This window comes from Cyanistes caeruleus, chromosome 2 (assembly GCF_971803275.1).
Source record: "Cyanistes caeruleus chromosome 2, bCyaCae1.hap1.1, whole genome shotgun sequence".
NCBI classification, from domain to species: Eukaryota; Metazoa; Chordata; class Aves; order Passeriformes; family Paridae; genus Cyanistes; species Cyanistes caeruleus.
The window spans coordinates 117,217,352-117,234,370 of record NC_141702.1 but is presented as its reverse complement, the minus strand read 5'-3'; the positions used below and the strand labels follow the sequence as shown (position 1 = coordinate 117,234,370).

General features: G+C 46.4%; 2 protein-coding genes across 4 annotated transcripts in view; one reads left to right on the top strand and one right to left on the bottom strand.

The window, feature by feature from the left end:
- The window catches only part of LOC111926451 (uncharacterized), a 64,502-nt gene that overhangs the window by 15,026 nt on the left and 32,457 nt on the right, over nt 1-17,019 (top strand). For both annotated transcript variants that reach the window (XM_086873921.1, XM_086873929.1), the window contains one exon: nt 8,523-8,658. In XM_086873921.1, coding sequence (XP_086730047.1) covers nt 8,523-8,565 — 43 coding nt within the window. In that variant the 3' untranslated portion in view covers nt 8,566-8,658. The remainder of the gene's footprint in view (nt 1-8,522; nt 8,659-17,019) is intronic.
- The window catches only part of LOC147655168 (uncharacterized), an 85,622-nt gene continuing 70,634 nt past the window's right edge, over nt 2,032-17,019 (bottom strand). The window contains exons 2-5 of one of the 2 annotated variants that reach the window (XR_015281972.1): nt 9,708-9,840; nt 3,991-4,244; nt 3,749-3,846; nt 2,032-2,162 (exon numbers count right to left, since the gene is read on the bottom strand). The gene's annotated coding sequence lies outside the window, so the exon portion shown is untranslated. Of the gene's footprint in view, nt 2,163-3,748; nt 3,847-3,990; nt 4,245-9,166; nt 9,841-17,019 lie in introns of those variants that run through there. The other variant, XR_015281971.1, reaches the window with a different exon arrangement.

Below are 17,019 nucleotides of genomic sequence, written 5' to 3'. Positions count from 1 at the left end.
ATGGAGGCTCTTGTAGCTAAACCCAGGATGCACCTTCAGAGAGAAAAAGGCTCAGCTTTACCCACACAAGTGACATTCCCCACATGCTCTGCTGGACCTTTGTCTCCTCAGAGCCAAATTCGCCACATTATAAAAGAAGATAACAGAGCCTTTGACTGTCTTTGCTGATGCCAGGACTGTCAAGTACTAGTGAGTAACTTGGTATAAATTGTCAATACTGCTGTGTTGAGAAAAATTTAATAGAGGACCCAGCTGTGACCCCTGTGGGAGCAAAGCCAAGCACTGCTCATCAGAGCCACCTTTGTGCCCCTCTCTGGGGTGTTCCTTATCTCTTTGTGCTGGCTGGCACTTGGGCTCTCCTTTGAGGCTTAAATGGTGCCATTCAGCCAGGCTTTGCTGAGCTCTGCTTTTGCAACTCCAGGGGTTCTCCTGGGCAGGCCCTGCCTGTGTGTGACTGCACCCAGTCCTGCTCTGCAGGTACAAATATGTCCCTCAGGGAGTCATTGTGGGCATTCCCCGCTCGGCCGAGCTAATTTTGGGGTTAACACATAAACATATCATTATTGCAAAGTAAATGATGTAGGCAGCCAGGGACCACGGCTCTCCCCCATGAACAATGTTGATGACATGGGTGGATTTGGTTCTTTCAGTTAATATTTTACTTTTTGACTTTTTTGAGGTGATGGGGAGAGGGGGAATACTGAAGAAATCTCTCACTCAGGCAATCATTGAATTGCTGGTCTTCGTTTTTTCTTGCTGAAACCTCTAAATCTTTCACTAAAACTGGACATTTTTGGAGGCAAAGTTTTTCATTCAATTGAAAAATGCCTTCTCCATTACGAAAGAATATTAATAGCGAAAAACAACCCAAACCCTTCCAGCTTGAAATTGGCCACGTGGGAATATCAGTTTGTTCTGGTAAGACTCCGTAATGGATTTATTGCAGCGTGCAATGTTTTTGTTTGCATTAACGCAGTGTGAAGTGATAAATATCTTGGGTTGGTTCTTTTGTCTGAGGTTTCCCTGGGAAACTGAATTTTCTTAAATGACAGCATCAGAATTGCCATATTTATTAGGACCAGAACTCTGGTTCCCAGCAGAGACATGCAGAGAAGAGAGAAAACTGACCTGAGCACTTATGATATTTGCCCTGGGTGTTTCACCAGGCTCCACATCTGCTCTGTCACCCTGGGGCTGATCCCTTCCGAATGACGCCACTGGAAGCTGCAACACTGGGAATGGGTCACCTGTGCCTCAGGATTTACAATGAAGACATTTTCCTACCAGGAGATGCACCACATGGATGTGCCTCTTGCTTCCCCTCCTGAAATGGTCTGCTGAGGACCAAGAACTGGGCAGATCCCAGAAGGTTTTCCTGGCACAGCAGCCGGAGCTCAGCTGGGTTTTCAAAGCCGGTGGGCGTTGGGAGCAAAGAACTTGGAAATCAGAGTTCAGTGACAGTGATATTTATGGGTACTCTGACTAATTTCTCTGCCTGGGACCTAACAACTATATCCAAAAACTAACAAATCTTCTTTTGCCTTGTTGTGTTTTGTAAGAATTATAGCTGTTCCTGTTGCCATCTCACCTGGAAGCAGCACACGGAGCAACTCTGGCAGCTCCGCTTCGTGACACTGAGCAATGTCAGTGCTGTCATTGGACAGATGGACCAGTGACTGAAATGGAAACAAAGGAGGAGCAAATGAGTGACCAAACTTTTCCAAACTCTCACAGATATTTGTTTCTAGTGGTGGAGGTATTTTGCAAGTGGCAGGTGTCAGTATTAAGTACTGAATTCTTCATTCTCCCTTTGGTCTCATTAAAATTTGGTATTTGTTTTTAAACAGGACTGACCTTTTTCATCACTCCTCTTTATGGTCATTCCTCTGTAAGGCTCACAGATGCTGAATTTGGGCAGGACCTTTTAGTCACCATATAATCTATAGTATATAATATATAATATGTGAAAGCTCCAAAATTTCAGAGGCTCCATTAAGAATATTGTGCAGAAATTGGGATTTTTGCCATTGCCTTGATTGGCTCCAAAATTATACCCTTGCAAGATAACTTGGAAGTCATCTTTGATTTGGAAATCATCTTGACAAGTGCTATGATCCATTGCTCTCCAAGGAGATTCCTGCTACTTCATTGTTTCGGTGAGGCTGTAAATAAGAAAAGAGCTTTACTCATCCAGTGCTCCTCTGGTCCCAGCTCAACTCACAGTACTCAGCAATGGGCAACAGCAAAATGTTAATCAAATTCCTTCACATCTCAAAACAAATGTTGAGTAGAGCTTCTCCAAGGCTGCAGAAAACTCTCCATGGGAAACTGTCAACATTTCTATTTAACATATTGTCTCAACATTTGGCATCTGTGAATCAACTGGTGAAGTGTTCAGGAAAAGAAAATTTTTTTAGATATTAGAACTATATATCTATGTGAGTTTATAAGCATAAAATGTAAATATCCCTCTATCTCAAACAGACATACCACCTACATAAGGTTTTTCCTTGCCATACATGTGTGTGTATATGTAATATTTATATATGACAAGAGGAAAGTTTTCAGCCAGCTCCAGCTGGCAGTCAGTCAGCTTGAAGGTAGAGTTGTTTTTCACTTGTTTGGTTAACAAAGTCCTTTTTGACAAATGGGCTTTGATCACCAGGGGCTGGACACCCCAAAACCTGCTCTGGGATGTTCTGCCTTTGGGATTGGCCATCCCTGTTGGTGCTTCCAGTTGCTGCCATCACTTAAGATCTCTGAACTTTTCTATGCAGGTATCTGGGGAGAGAGCTGGGCCCACCTGGCATCTGTGGCAAAAATCCCATTGACCTCAGCAAACCTGGTTTTCTCTCCCAGTCCCTAGAAGGTTTTTACAGATATGCAAATAACACACTGTCCATCTCCCTTAATTAAAGCCTCCCCCTTTTGCACTGTCCATGGTATTAATCTCCAGTTCCTTCAATCCCTGCTCTCATTCCAGGCCCAGCGGAAAAACCCCCCCCTCTCCTGCTTCCATTGAAATTCATCCAGCTTGGTGAGGTACTTGCTGAAGGTCCCTCATGTAAAGTGCTTCCTCCAGTAAATTCAAAGGGATAAGACATCTCACAATTGGCTTTTATAACCTTACAGAAAGTGTGGCTCTTTTCTACAGAAAAGCTGCTGACATTTTCTCTAGCATAGAGAACTGCTCAGAGACGTGCAGCACTTCTCCTCACTGAACCAAACCCTGTGGCTCAGAGCAGGGAAAAGTGTCAGAAGTGGTTGCACACATGAGGCACAGCTGCCACTTTTGGAGCCCACAGCTTGCCAGCAGAGATGCCATCTTTGTCATCTTTGACAACTTAATGGGATCACTGCCATGAAGGCACCTGGGCACTGAAGCCCTTCAGTGAATTCAGGTGCCCTGTGTGACCCTTCCCACTGGGCAGACGGAGCAGCAGCACTGGATTTGCTCACCATGTTTATGTCATGATGAGCACCTCCAGGCAGGGCATTCTCACAGCATTTCTGTACAATGGCTGATAGAAGGCCCTTGCCTCAGCTCAGCCAGGGCTACAGAGGCAAAGAGCAGTGCTTGGCAGGCTGCAGACTTCCAGCTAGAAATCTAACACCAAATAGTTCTCATTCTCTCCTGCTCTTGGCACTTGGCCTCATTCAGGATGATTTTGTTTTTTAAAGAAGGTACAAGACCAGATCCTGAGGGGCCTCTATCTCCAATTCCCATTACAGTTTACATTTCACTCACTGGCAGACTGTCTCAGAAGTGTCCCAGGGTTTCCTCTTCAGATTTTAAACCAGCAGAAAACAAGACAGCATGACCTCTCTCTGGTCCTGGAGCTGCAGCTGTAATCAGAAGCTTTATGATGAAGTTCAGCTGGAAGAGCAAAGGAGAGGAGAAAAAAAAAAAAAAAACCAACCCAAAACCAAAACGCAAACCAAACCAGGGGAATGCCATCAAAGTCTTTCAAAGTCAGAAATTCATTTTGCCTTTGTCAATGGCTGTGGTTTTCAAGGATAAAGATCAAAGTGCTGACCGTGGGCAGAGCTCTGACGAACGCTGGGCTCAGCCTGTGGAAGCCTGGCATTAGTGCCACACTTAGGCTGTGTCTAGACGAGCACGGGGCGCTCGTGCCAGCTTTGGCAAACTCGGCACCCGAGCGCTTGCATCAGAGCTGGAGCACAAAGAGTGAGACATCCAAATTGCAGAGGAGAGAGAGCAATCAGACTCCAGCAGAGTGGACCTGGACAAAGGAAGTTTAGGGGGAAAAAAGGGACAATCAACCAAAAAAACCCCCCAAAAAACCCATAAAAAATCTATCCCCAGAAAGACAGCTGAGGTGCACCCCATCTTCCAGGTCTTTGCATTGTGATTAATGTACACAGAAAGCTTAGATAACTGGGGGAAAGCAAAGCCAAATTTTTATCAATACAGATGAGCTGGCTTCATATTTCTCCAGCCCTTTCATGTGGAAATGAGACTGCATTTGATGGGGCCAAGCCCATGTTTGAAATAGCTCAGCTGGGATTTGCTTGTGGTGAGGGTTCAGGTGCCTGTGCAGAGAATCCTACAGCTGGACCCTTCCTGGGGGCAGAGAGTGCCTCCAGCTTCCTGCCTTTTCCTCCTGGGGAGGACAGAAACTCTTGCTCCACACCATCAACACACACCAAGCCTGAGCTGATGGACTGGGCAAAGGACAAGGTGGGTTTGGCTGCTGAGGGGTCCTGGCCTGCAGGGTCCCCACGTTCTTCCCATTCTCTTGCACAGGCCCTTAAAGATACCCCACTGGCCACATCCTGGAGGAGGTGGGTGAAAGGGGCAGGACACACACACACACACGGAGGTTCAGCAGCTCAGGCTGTTACACCTGGGGCCCTGCACGTGCTTGCTCTGGGGCTGCAGGCTGGGACACAGGAGAGAGGAGCGATGGCAGCAATCCCTGCATGTGGCACCCTGTGCCTGGCTGAGCCTGAGGCTGTGCTGGCTGAGGATGCCACACAGGCTGGGCACAGGGATGAGCTCTGGAACCACTGTGTGCTGCTGGACAGCCCCACCACCAGAGCGTCTCAAAGCTCCCCAGGGCCTTTAAACATTTCTCCTCACGGCTACTCTAGCTTCCACCAGCCACAACAAGTTCAAAAGAAACTGCAGATTGATGTGGGCAAACATGATCTGCAATGGATGAAGACAGACCAGAGGAAATATTTTCATAAAGCAGCTGGTTTCAGCTGTGCTTCACACCAGGGAATGTGCTGCCCATTGTCAGGAACATGGAGTAGGACTTGCTGGAAACAATGAGCTCAGAGACTGCTCAGAGCTATTCTCAGACCTGCTCCTGACTCACCTGCATGGCCTCGGGTGAGTTACTCGCAGATTTGTGCATTAGTTTTACCCACTGGTAGTGGCAGAGATAGTAACAGTCTCACAGAGTGGTGAGAGAATTAGTTAATTAATATTTGGAAAACAGTTTTTGCCTTGACGTCTTTGTGCCTTTGCTTACCCATCAGTACCATCAGAGATAATAACTGTCTCATGGAGAGGTACAAGGATTAATTAATTATTTGAAAAGCAGTTTGAGATTCTTGGATGAAAGGTCCTATGTGAGTAAAACATATCATTAAAAACATCTTCTGGTCCTCTGTGAAGTTAAAATAAAGCTGTAGCTTCTTAGTCATTCAAATAATTAAACCATAAATACTGTTTATTTTAATCTTCCCTTTAAAAAAATAATCTAATCTAGGCAGTGATACCAGCCAAATAATGAAAAATGTTTCAAATTCAGGAGACCTATCAATTTGAAGAGCTTGATTCTTAATTGTTTTTTGATGTCTATCATTGGAAAGTGAGGGCAATTATATTTACTGATGCTGGGGCAGCTGGGAGGACGCCTGCACACTCTCCTGGGCACAGCAGCTACACAGGGTTTCTCACACTCTCCTATTTGACTTGCTAACCAGCAGGGAGGTGCAGAACAGCCCATCTTACAGGCATATGCCAAAGCAGCTTCCCCAAAAAACGGGGGCTGCAGGAGCAGCTTCTCCTCCCAGGGATGGTGGAAAGGGGACAACTGGACCAGGAAAAGGCACCATCAGCCCTCAAAGCAGCTCACACTGCTTGTTTCTCCTAAAACTCAGCACTGAGTGGGTCCTGCACAGGTCCACAGGGACAGAGACCCCACAGCAGCACTGACCAACACTGCACAGGAACAGCAGGAGAAGGGATGGGGTCTATATTTAAAATCATCTTTTATTTAGAGAGGTACATGCTAAATGTGGAAACCCCTCTGAGGATTTATTGTAAATTGGGGCATAAAATACATGCATTTGGCCCATGTATCTCTCTTTGTCTCTAGTTTTTGTGCATGTTTTTGTTTTACAAAGTACATAGGGTGAAGCAGAGGCTTGTAGGATGAAGTTTTTTAATTGAAATGAGCCTCTTTTAAGGTGTAACTACTGCTGGGAACCTGCTGTGCTGGTCACCCCAACCAGCACCCCACAGAGGCTCCCCCAAGCTCCGAGGGCCTTGTCTCACCCTTTCCATGGCCTCCCACTCCTCTCTGCCTGTAGAAAATTTTGCAGCTATCACCAGTAGCCTGTGTGGGAATGTGGGGAGGAAGAAAGGATGTAATTGCCTTCCTGAGCCCCAGTGCTTTCATTAGTTAAATGTCCTCCCATCTTTCCATGCTAGTCCAGCTTGTACTGAATTTTCATCAGGCCAGAAGAGGCCTTTAGGGCCATTTGAAAGCAACCATCAGATAAAAGCGATTGTCATCCTCCTTATGCGGCAGGCAGGGAAGCAGACACGGGCAGACTGGTCACACAGGAAGGAGAGAGAGGAGGGACCCAGTGACTCAGAGCTTTTGACTCCCAGCTGTCAGCTTGAGACGCCGCTCCAGCCGAGCATAAAAGCACATGGTTATCTCTCAACTCATGAATAATCCCATTGATTTAAGCCATAAACTCCAGCATCCAGGCCTTCACTGTCTGACTACGCTCACCAAGAGTGGATAAACAGGAGTACAAGTCTGGATATTCCTTTTGATGTAGAGGAATGGCAGCTAATAGTAGTTTCCCAGGTTTCTAAGAAAACCAGCAATGGGGATGAAGAAGTGGCTTGGTCCCCAAGATAAGGAGTCCCTCAGGGGCGATGAAGGTCTCTCCACGCTGGACATGAGTGAGCTCAGCACCTCCCTTCCATTTGTGTTGGATGTGTGTGTGTGTGTGTGGTGCTGCTTGGTGACAGTGACCTCAGTGGTGATTCCCCAGGCACGATGCCCAGGGAATGTGACCCCAGTCCCCAGGCTTTGCTGGAGGTGAAAGGGGCATTTGCACATAGGATGATACCCAGTGTCTTCTCCCAGCTGGGGTTACTGAGTTCATCTCTGTGCTCACACAGAATTGGGAAATGTCTGAGTTGTGAAGGAATCTCACATGTCCCTCAAAATTCAAAAACCCAGTTCAGGGTACAGTTCACTCCCCTATGGCTTCTTCTGGCTTTGCCTTTCTAGCACAGGACTGAGATCAAGGGAAAAAAGAAGGAAGCTCCGTTCCTGTTGCTGATGGGAGAGTGAATCAACCTAAATTTATGGTGGTGTTGCTACCAGATGGTCGAGCATTGCTCCCTTCTATTATGCAAAGTAATAGCTTCACAGACAAAGTAGAAAGCACCAGAGACACCCGAGCTTTTGAGAAACACATCCCAGAGCTGACTGAAAAGTGTGGTTTACCTTTATCTGTTGCCACAGGATTTTAGCTGGATGTCTGCTGTTCAGCCCGTCCCCAGAGGAGAAAGGTGTCAACTCGGAGAAAGACTCTGAACCCAAAGAAAATGGGGTCCTTCTGTTTTAAGGGCAGGGTTTTGCAGACTGAGATAGGAACTGGTGGTTTAAATAAAATGTTCAACAAACCTGGGCAGAGCCCATTTTGCTTCTGTTTGTGAGAAGCTTTTGGTTTGGTCCTTTGCAGCCTTGTGATCTCTCAGCTGGAGATGTGTGAGCCGAATGGACCAGTACCCATTGCCTAATATGTCCAAATATTCTTCCTGGTCTGCATCCATCTGCTGCCTCATGTCATTATGGCATGTTGACATGAAAGCAGAAGGTGTGAATGGAAAGCTACTTCTGCTGGCTTTAGCTCACGACAGCTCAGATATGGGTGCAATGCTCCCCCGGACACTGTGTGAGGCTCAGCGTGTGCTGAAGCAGTGCTGGGGCTGAGGCTTCCAGGGGGGCTCCAAGATATAAAAATAGGCCAGGCTTCTCATTATGGCTTCTCAATAACTGAAATTCAGGTGATTAAGCCTCAGTTAGGAAGAGTGGCCCTTGTCCTCACTCAGAGCTGTGGGATCTCAGCTCTTGGCTGGTTTCTGAACCAGTTCCCTCTGAGACAAGAAGTTCTTTAAGAATCAGTGGCAGATATTGGATCAAATTCATCCACTTGCATTTGGGTGCAGATTCCCCTAGTGCAGACGCTGGAGTTTATAACCTGCATTTAATTTCCCCCTCTTTCATTTCCCCCCCTAGGATTACAAGGGGAAACAAGACCAGGAAAGGACAGAAAAGATAGAGGAGGAAAGGATCCATTTGTGCCTGGCTGCTGGGGACTTGGCAGTCCAACTCCTGCTCCAAGCTCTTCCTTCAGACTTCTGCCTGACCTCAGGTAAATTGCACCACAGCTTCCCCATTGCTCAGAAATGGTTAAATACACCACTCATTCCATAGCATTTACAAACCAACAGGTGGGAAGCATCACCTCAGAGCCAAGCACCTGTAAAATTGCTTGCTAAGGTATGTGCTACCAAATTCAAGGCACGGAAAACCCAAGGGTTTCATAACAAAATGTGGAAAGCCCCCTACAAATATTCCAACACTCCCTTTCAGGCCACACCCCAAAAGCAAGTGAGGCTATAATGGACAAATCCTCCTCTGGCAGGGGCCCAGAGCACCCTTTGCCCAGTCTCAGCCTACTTCAGACCATGCAAAATCCCTGTGGGAAGAGGCTGGCACGGCCCAGACGCTCCACGGCACTGTCCCCTTGCTCATGGCAGCAATGCCAGCTCACGGTTAGCGCCTCGGTGTCTGGCCAAAGCACATGGCAGACAGCTGTCTGAACCTGGGACCTGGGAAAATGGGATAACATCAGGAAAAAACAAAAACATCTTACGTACCTACTGCTCCCATCTCACCCCGCTCTGGGAGATGCCTCCTTGCCGTGGACTGAGTCAGCGCCTGGTCTTGTGGTCCCTCAGCTCTCCATGGAGCTGCTGCCTGCTCCAGGCTTGGGGCTCTTGGCATGTGGCACCCCACAAGCTGTGTCCCATCTGGGAGCAGTGGCTTGGCTGCTTGAACCCAGTTTGGGCTGGTTGGGCCCCTTTGTGTGTGTGACTGCAGCTCCCCAGAGGGTCAGGATGGAGCAGCAGCCCCTGCCCAGGAGTATTCGCTGGCTCCTTTCAAAAATCTCCCCAGATGTTCATGGGATCTTAGGTTACCACAAAGTATCTGCCTGGATCTGGGCTTTGATTCTCCACTCTGTAGCTTTATTCCAGGCTGGCTGGGGCAGTGCCTTTCCCTCAGAGACCACAACTGACAGTTCTCCTCTCAGGGAGAGGGAGGAATGGGGCAGTGGTTGCATTTTGAGGGTGGGGAGAGAGAAAGGCTGTTTGAGGCCATGGGGCAGCTGCAGGGCTGGTGAGGATTATCAGGAATCACCTTTTTCCTTCTCTGTGTGGGATGGTGAGGTGGATGTCTCCCCTCTGCCAGCTGTAACAAACATGGGGGGCTGAGCTCCAGCAGTAGATGTGTTGCCTCCCCCACCTGCTCCGCTGGTGTGAGTGGCTTCATTCTGCAAAATAAGGGCAGACAGAGAAGCTGAAATTGCCAAGTGGGAATTCAGTTTGTATTAACTCTGAGAGCTGGCCAAAGAAGGAGAAAACATCCATCTCAGGAGGGTTTTCAAGATTTGGACACTTGGCTTCACATTTTGGTATGTTCAAACGTGATCTGTCAACTCCCATCAAGGGAAACAAGAGGAAGAACAAACAACTCAGTCTGCTGAAGTCAGGGCTGCCATGGTTAGAAAGTTCGTGAAGCACATGGCTAAAAATAGGTTAGTCTGAACCCATGATGTGAACACAACTCCACAGCTGGATATTGCAGAGTTCCTTTCTCTCTTGTTAAATCCTGAAATATTAGGAAGTGAAATGCAAAACCAGCTCTTAAAAGTAATAATAACCCTCCTATCAAAATTAAAGCTCAGCTGTGCAACTTCCACATTCCTTAGCAATGTATTTGTGTTTGAGAAAATTCATGGTAAAGATTTTACTTACCTGAGCTTTGGGTGTCTCCATTATTAGTAAGCCACAAACGAATTGAGTGGATGATGCAAAAATGAGTGCCAATAAAATATTTACACCAATTCTTCATCCTGTGTGAAACTTCTTTTATATATATGCATATACATAATACTATAAATAATAGGAATTATGCTCATATTTTGTACTAGGGATGTAAACACTGGTCCCAACAGCAGTGGCAAATGAACCACTCACATTTTCTGATTGCATAATTTGCCTAGAGGATGGTTACATAATTACACTATAATTAAGTATAATAAACAGAGAAAATGATTTGAGAAGGAAAAATTATCACAGCCTCAACCACATCAGCCAGAAGCTCTCTTCTAATTAAGTTATTTTATTAAACAAAATGTTTTTAAGGTGGGTCTGCTTTGAAATTGTACATTATAGCCCATGTAATGCAATTTACTTTATAAGTAAAACACAGCTTGTGTATGGACAGATGATACTTGATAGGACTCATGAAACACAGAGCCATTGGGTCCAGCCCAGGCCAGGTGCTGAGTTCCTCACAGCCCCGGTCCAGAGAGCAGACCCTGAGTGCTGCTCTGGGAAATAGCAGCCTTTCATGTGCACTCACTCATGGGCTCTTGGTATGTTACTTGTTTGTTTGGGTTTCTTTCTGATTTAAGGGAGAGATGAGAGCACCAGGTAATTCTGCTGCTGTCATCCTGTAATGATACACTGGAGGCAAAGGACAAGAAAAGAGGCAGCTCAGGCTGGCCCAGATAACTGATGGTGTTTGGAGTTGAGTCTTGAAGCACTATTCCCTCTCCAAAGCTTTATTCTCACTGGTGGGGCTCAGCGCTTGATGAGATGAGAAGACAAAGTTGGCTTTAATGTTGCTGTGGCAGAAGAAGTCCAAATCACTGGATCCTGAACTACAGGACTCAGGAGGATCCCCTGATCTGCTCCTGTATGCAGCAAAGGCCACCACACACCTCTGGCTCTTCTTACAACTACAGCTCTTTCAAACACTTGCCCCTAGCCACCCAGGGCCTACAGGAGCCTTGGGGTGTAACTCTGCAGGAAGAGACTGCTCCTGCTCCTGTTCCCCACCACCACAGAAAGTAAAAATTATTCAGTTTCAAGTTTCAGCCAGAATATGTCTGGATACATCTGCCTCATTTCCCTTCCTCTTGTAAGTACCTGGAGATTGTGATCAAGCCTCTCTTCAAGCCTCTCTCCTGTAAGCTCTGCCACCTGATACTGATCTCTGCTCATTTCCTGGCTCTTCAAGGCTCCTCCAGCCTTGAAATGTTCTTTGGAAAGATTTCTGTGTACCAGCAACCTGATTTCTTAGCTATTCACTCCCTTCGTCAAGGTTTACTTGCAATCATTTAGGTTTTCTTTCATGTCATTGTAAGAAACAGCATAACTTCAGTAGCACATCCTGTTGGTACGTGCTTGGTGTGAGATTGAAGAATGGATTTGCATCCCAACATAAGGAGCAAATCCCTGGACAAGTCCAGGTTGGACGGAGCCCTGAGCAACCTGATCTAGTGGGTACCATCCCTGCTCATGGCAGGGGTGTTGGAAGAAGATAATCTTTAAGGTCCCTTCCAACCCATTCTATTCTATTCTGTGATTCCAAGGACAACCAGAGAAAGATGTAACTGTCCTAAAATATCAGTAGTGCACTACAGCACAAGGTCCTTGAGTTCAAACTGTTGAACATCATGTTATGAGAACATCTCCAAATGCCCAATAGGAAGATCTTTCTCCAGCTCTGCCTACTGCTCACCAGGGTGACAGAGAGCAGTGTGGTGGTCAAGAGGAATCTTCTCTTTTTTGGAGTTTTCCACTTGTACGTGTTTGCAGAGCTTTGAACCACAAAGTGCTGTGGGTTACTGATGGATTGCTGATGTGCGTGGCTGCAGGATGTCCCGGGGTCTGTATCCTCCTTGTGCCCACTTCAGCTCCTCTCCCCATCTCAAGCTCTCTCAGGTGAGTGGTGACCTGGTTTCAACGAGGAGCTGCCATGACAAGTCACGTGGCACTCACAGACGTTGCAAACTCAAGCCAAGGAGTCATTCTCAGATGCTTGGCAAACGCCAGACCACAGAAACTCAATGTGTCGTAAGATTCCACTTGGTCCCATAATGATGGGTGGGAAAAAGGAGGAGGATTATCCGTAGACCTCAAAGTGTTTTACAAAGGGAGACAAATGCTGCTATTCCCATTTATTGGATAGGGCAATGGCAAGCTGAGACTTGCACAAAGTCACCCAATTAATCAGCCAGCAAACTGCCACTGAAACCCATGCTCTGGTCTAAACAGGTTCTCAGACTGCCCTCATCACTGGAATATCTGAGTACCCTCCAGTTGCACATGAGGAGAATTTGGGCATGTTGGTGCTGGTCGAGGCGAACAGCTGCCTGTCCATCCAGCCCCCTTCCCAGCCAGCTGGACACCAGCCATCTCCAGGCTGAATGTAGCCACATTCACACCATCCTGAGCCCAGATGTATGAACCCCACCACAAGCTGGGCTGAAAGCTCAACCCAGCTCCTCCCTAACTCAACTCTGTGGCTTCCAGGGTGCAGCTCAGTTATGGGGCACACACAAAGCAGATGTGAGACTATCTCTGAGAGCAGACAGACATTTCCTTATTCTAAATCCAGTTTCATCATCTGTAGCGCCCTTCAGAATATTTCCTCGTGCTTTAGCTCCCACTGAGACATGGAGACGGAACACAAATACATTGGTTATCTGGTCATGGCTCCTTGGAGGAGAGATTTGGAAGATGATACTTAAACAGGGATATTTGGATACAGCACCATAAAAAAAAAACAAACCCAAAAAATCCCAAGTATATTTAGCAAGTCAGGAAAAAGGAAAGAGAAGGAGGGCATTTCTAAACTCAAGCTCCATTTGTCATGAGCAAGAGTACTAAAAAATAGGTAACTTAATGACCTGAAGGAAGACTAGCTGTTATTACAGGGCATTATACTGGCAAAGTTCCTGTACACCACAACAATAACTCTCTCCAGACTTCTCTTCCTTTCCAAAGCATGAGGAAACACCAGTGCATTTAGCCTCAATTCCCTGGCAGGCAGCATCACTTCCTTGTGAGAGCTGACACAGCCATGGGAAGGCTGTTCTTTGCAGCAGCTACAAAAGCCCTGTGTGACCCAGCAGGTCTGACGTAGAGCTGAAGAAATGAGTCTTGCTCCAAGGAAGCTAAAAATCCCAAGGTGCCCTGAGAGCTCATCCTGGACTACTCATGCTCCCAGGTTTAGAAATCCTTTGAGCATTGCTGAGTTCACATGAACCACTCCCAGCTCTGGAAGTCCAACTCTGCTCACGCTGACTTTGTTTTCCTCCCTTAGCACTGTCTGCCAGCAATGGGCCATTGGGTGAGGTGGACTTTGCTCTAACGCTCTCCCCTGTTTCTGGATCCAGATCCCTGCTGTCAGGGATTCAGTGGCTTCCCTAACTCATGCCCCTTCTCCTGGGGTAAAGCAGGGCAGCACGTGGTTCCCTGCAGCTTTGCATTTGCTGGACTTCAGTGCAAAGCCCCGAGTGAACGTACAACTGGTGCCTGTGCAGAGAGGGCACAGGGGCTGCTGCAACAACAGACCTAGTTCACTTGGCCACAATCATCCAGCAAGCTCATGGCAGAGCTGCAAATAATATCCAGACATTTTGCCTTTTGGGGCTGTATCTTCACAACAACACAGTTCTTCTCTGGGCATCTGGGCTTTTTCTCTTGTTGGGAGGAGCTGCTCAGCGAGTCTCCTTAAAGGGAAAGAGCCACACTTCCATTCTTTAGAGAAAATGACACCACCTACATAGGAAAACCCTGTAGATTCTTGCAATTATTGCCATGCATGGACAGATTTCCCTCCCTTTGTGATTTTTACCACTTCCTCACCATATGGAAAAGGCCTAATCCTGATGAAAATAGTCCTGGTTCCAGAAACGCCACCCAGACAATGTTGATTTACCTCCACAAAGGATGTGGCCCAGTGCTTTTGGCCAGACTTTCCTGCAGGCAGCCAGTCCCATCCCTGTCTCCTCCACCCAGAAGGCTGGGGAACTCAAGGGACAATAACTCTGCTCAGCTTCACCTGGCCCACCCAGGGAACAGCTATTTCTGTACAGACACGCAAAACCCAAGCCTTGTCCCTTTAATCTAACAGCGCGTGAATGTTGCTAAACCTAATTTGAAAAAAACCCTAAAACAACAGCCTGAAAATAGCATTAAAGGAAGCAGAGGATTTGAACTGCACTATATTTTTAAGATAGTCTTTCTGGAAAACACTGTATTTAAAAAATGTCCCATTTACCATGAAGTTTCTGGAAGTATAGAGCCATCCCAAGCTCCTGTGAGATAAGGCTTGTAATTTGGAACCGAGTAATGGAGTAAACACAATTGGTTTTGCATTAAGAGACAATGTGTCTGTCTCATATTGCCCCCACTCCAGAGGGGTTTGGGGCTATTTGTGCTGGAAATTAAAACTAAGAGCAATGATGATGGTGGTAGCTCATCCTCCATGCCTGACAGAGGGATGGTATCTCAGGATACAAATGTCCCTGGGGCTTTGGAGGAAAATCTGCTTTGGAATCAAAACTCATCACTTCTGATAATTGAAGATCCCCTGTCTCCCACACCTGCAGGACTGCTGATTTAAGGTGTGAGTCTGCAGCTGTTAAGATGTGGTGGGCAGAGGCTGAACAAAGCACCCTCCTCTTAAGGAAAGTTGCACCAACTCAAGACCATTCTAACAATAAGATCTCATTCCTTCATATTCACTTGACATATTCCTATTAAAGGAATAGAAAAACCAATGAAGCACAGAAGTTTCTGTGGTGGTTTTATGCCAGGCATAAATATCTCTGTGGGAGCCTTTCAGGCCTCTTTGCATTCCCACACCAAGGACCAGATCTGACTTTGGATTTTTTAATTTTCTTTCAATTTGCTGGTGTGAAATCTGACAGCCAGGCAGATGTGTCTGCCTTGATCTTTGGTGTGGATCTCCTGCTGCACTCCCCTCTGTCTGCCCAAGCCTCAATAGGGGAAAGTAAAATTGCTGTCCAGAACCATTATCACAGCACCCCAGGTCTGTAAATTCTCAGGAGTTTCATTCTGGAGAATTTGACCCAACTTTGATCCAATTTCAGAACTGGGTAGAAAGCATATATCCATAAGGGGAGCGCACACACTTGAAGCACCTGCAAAAACATATGGCAGCTTCACATCCCACTCAGCAGTTTCCTGGACTGAACACACAGAAGTGCAGGCTTTGTGAGACACTCCAGCAGTTTCTGAGCCCTGGGTTTCTGCCTCTCATTGCTGAACCACAGTCTTTCCTTGGCTTTCTGAGAGATACCACTGTGCTCCTAATCTGGCAGTTCTTGCACAGTCTTTCTCAAGTCTTACTCTTCCATGGCTTTTTTCACAGGTGAAGTTCCTCTCTGGCTGCCCTGAAAATCTCTTTCCTCCCTTTCCCATTGCAAACAGAGGTGTTGTGTTATCTCTGCTTAATCCTAAATGGTGAAAAGGACCATTTCTAGGATCAGTAACTACACTTCAGATATCTTGGGATTGTGCTGGGCTGCTAATCTGCAGAGCTCATTGCAAATTTTTCCAGCTACATCTTTTGTTTAATGAAAGATGTTTTGCCACAGGAGCTGTTTTCCTTAAATACACTTCTTTGAAGCAGAACTTCTAAAACTTTTGGCTGTTGTTTCTGACAACGATATAATTTTTCCTGTCTTATCAACATTTTCTGTGCAAACATACCCACCTATCAGCATGTTTTCCATGTCAGCAACCAAACTTGAGTCTAACATTCCTTCTACTACTGCCAAGAAAGCAACAAAACTCACAGAATGGATTTAAACAAATCATGTAGGTGTGGAGAGACCCTTCTGTGTCACTCTGTACCTATGCCACCCATGGGACACATTAGTTTAAGCCCTTAGAAACTCCCAGAGATGGAGATCTCTGCATCATCAGTTCCAGCATCTCCTGCTCTTTATGGAAACAGCTTTCCTAAACTCTCACCTCCTCTTGTCCTTCCCATGCAAATAGATCCATGACTGCTGCACTCCTTTACCAGACCCCTTTCAGCCACTGTCTTCACAAGTGAAGCCTCTCACAGCTGTCCTCAGTCTTTTCTAGACTAAACAAATCCAATTTAAAAAATAATTCCTTACAGGTCATGCTTTGTGAAACCTCTTATCAGTCCTGTTGCTCTCCTCCAGACTTCCTCTGGAGTTTACATCTCTATTTGAAGTCTGGAGTGTGGATCTGAGGCCTGGGCCTCTCCAGCACCACAAGGACCTCCATACAGAGGGTGCTCTTAGGATCCCTTCCAATATCAAGTATCTTTTTGGCCATGGCATCACGTGGTAGACTTAGGCCAGAGCTTGTCCTCTACCAGCTCCCCTGACATAGTGCCAGGAGCCTGACCTGATTCCCTATGTGTATTTTTATTATGCACTTCATTTTTTTCACCTAAGGTTATTTCTGAAGTGTATTCATAAATATTTAAGAACATTTAAGATTAATCCTCCTCCCAAAGTCAGGGTCTTCCAGATAATTTTGTTAGTTTAAGCTATTACTCCACCATCCAGACAGTTAACAGAGGTTTAAATGAACTGTGAGCAGCAGAGACCTCTGTGGATGGTCCTCTCACTTCATGATAGTGAATCATT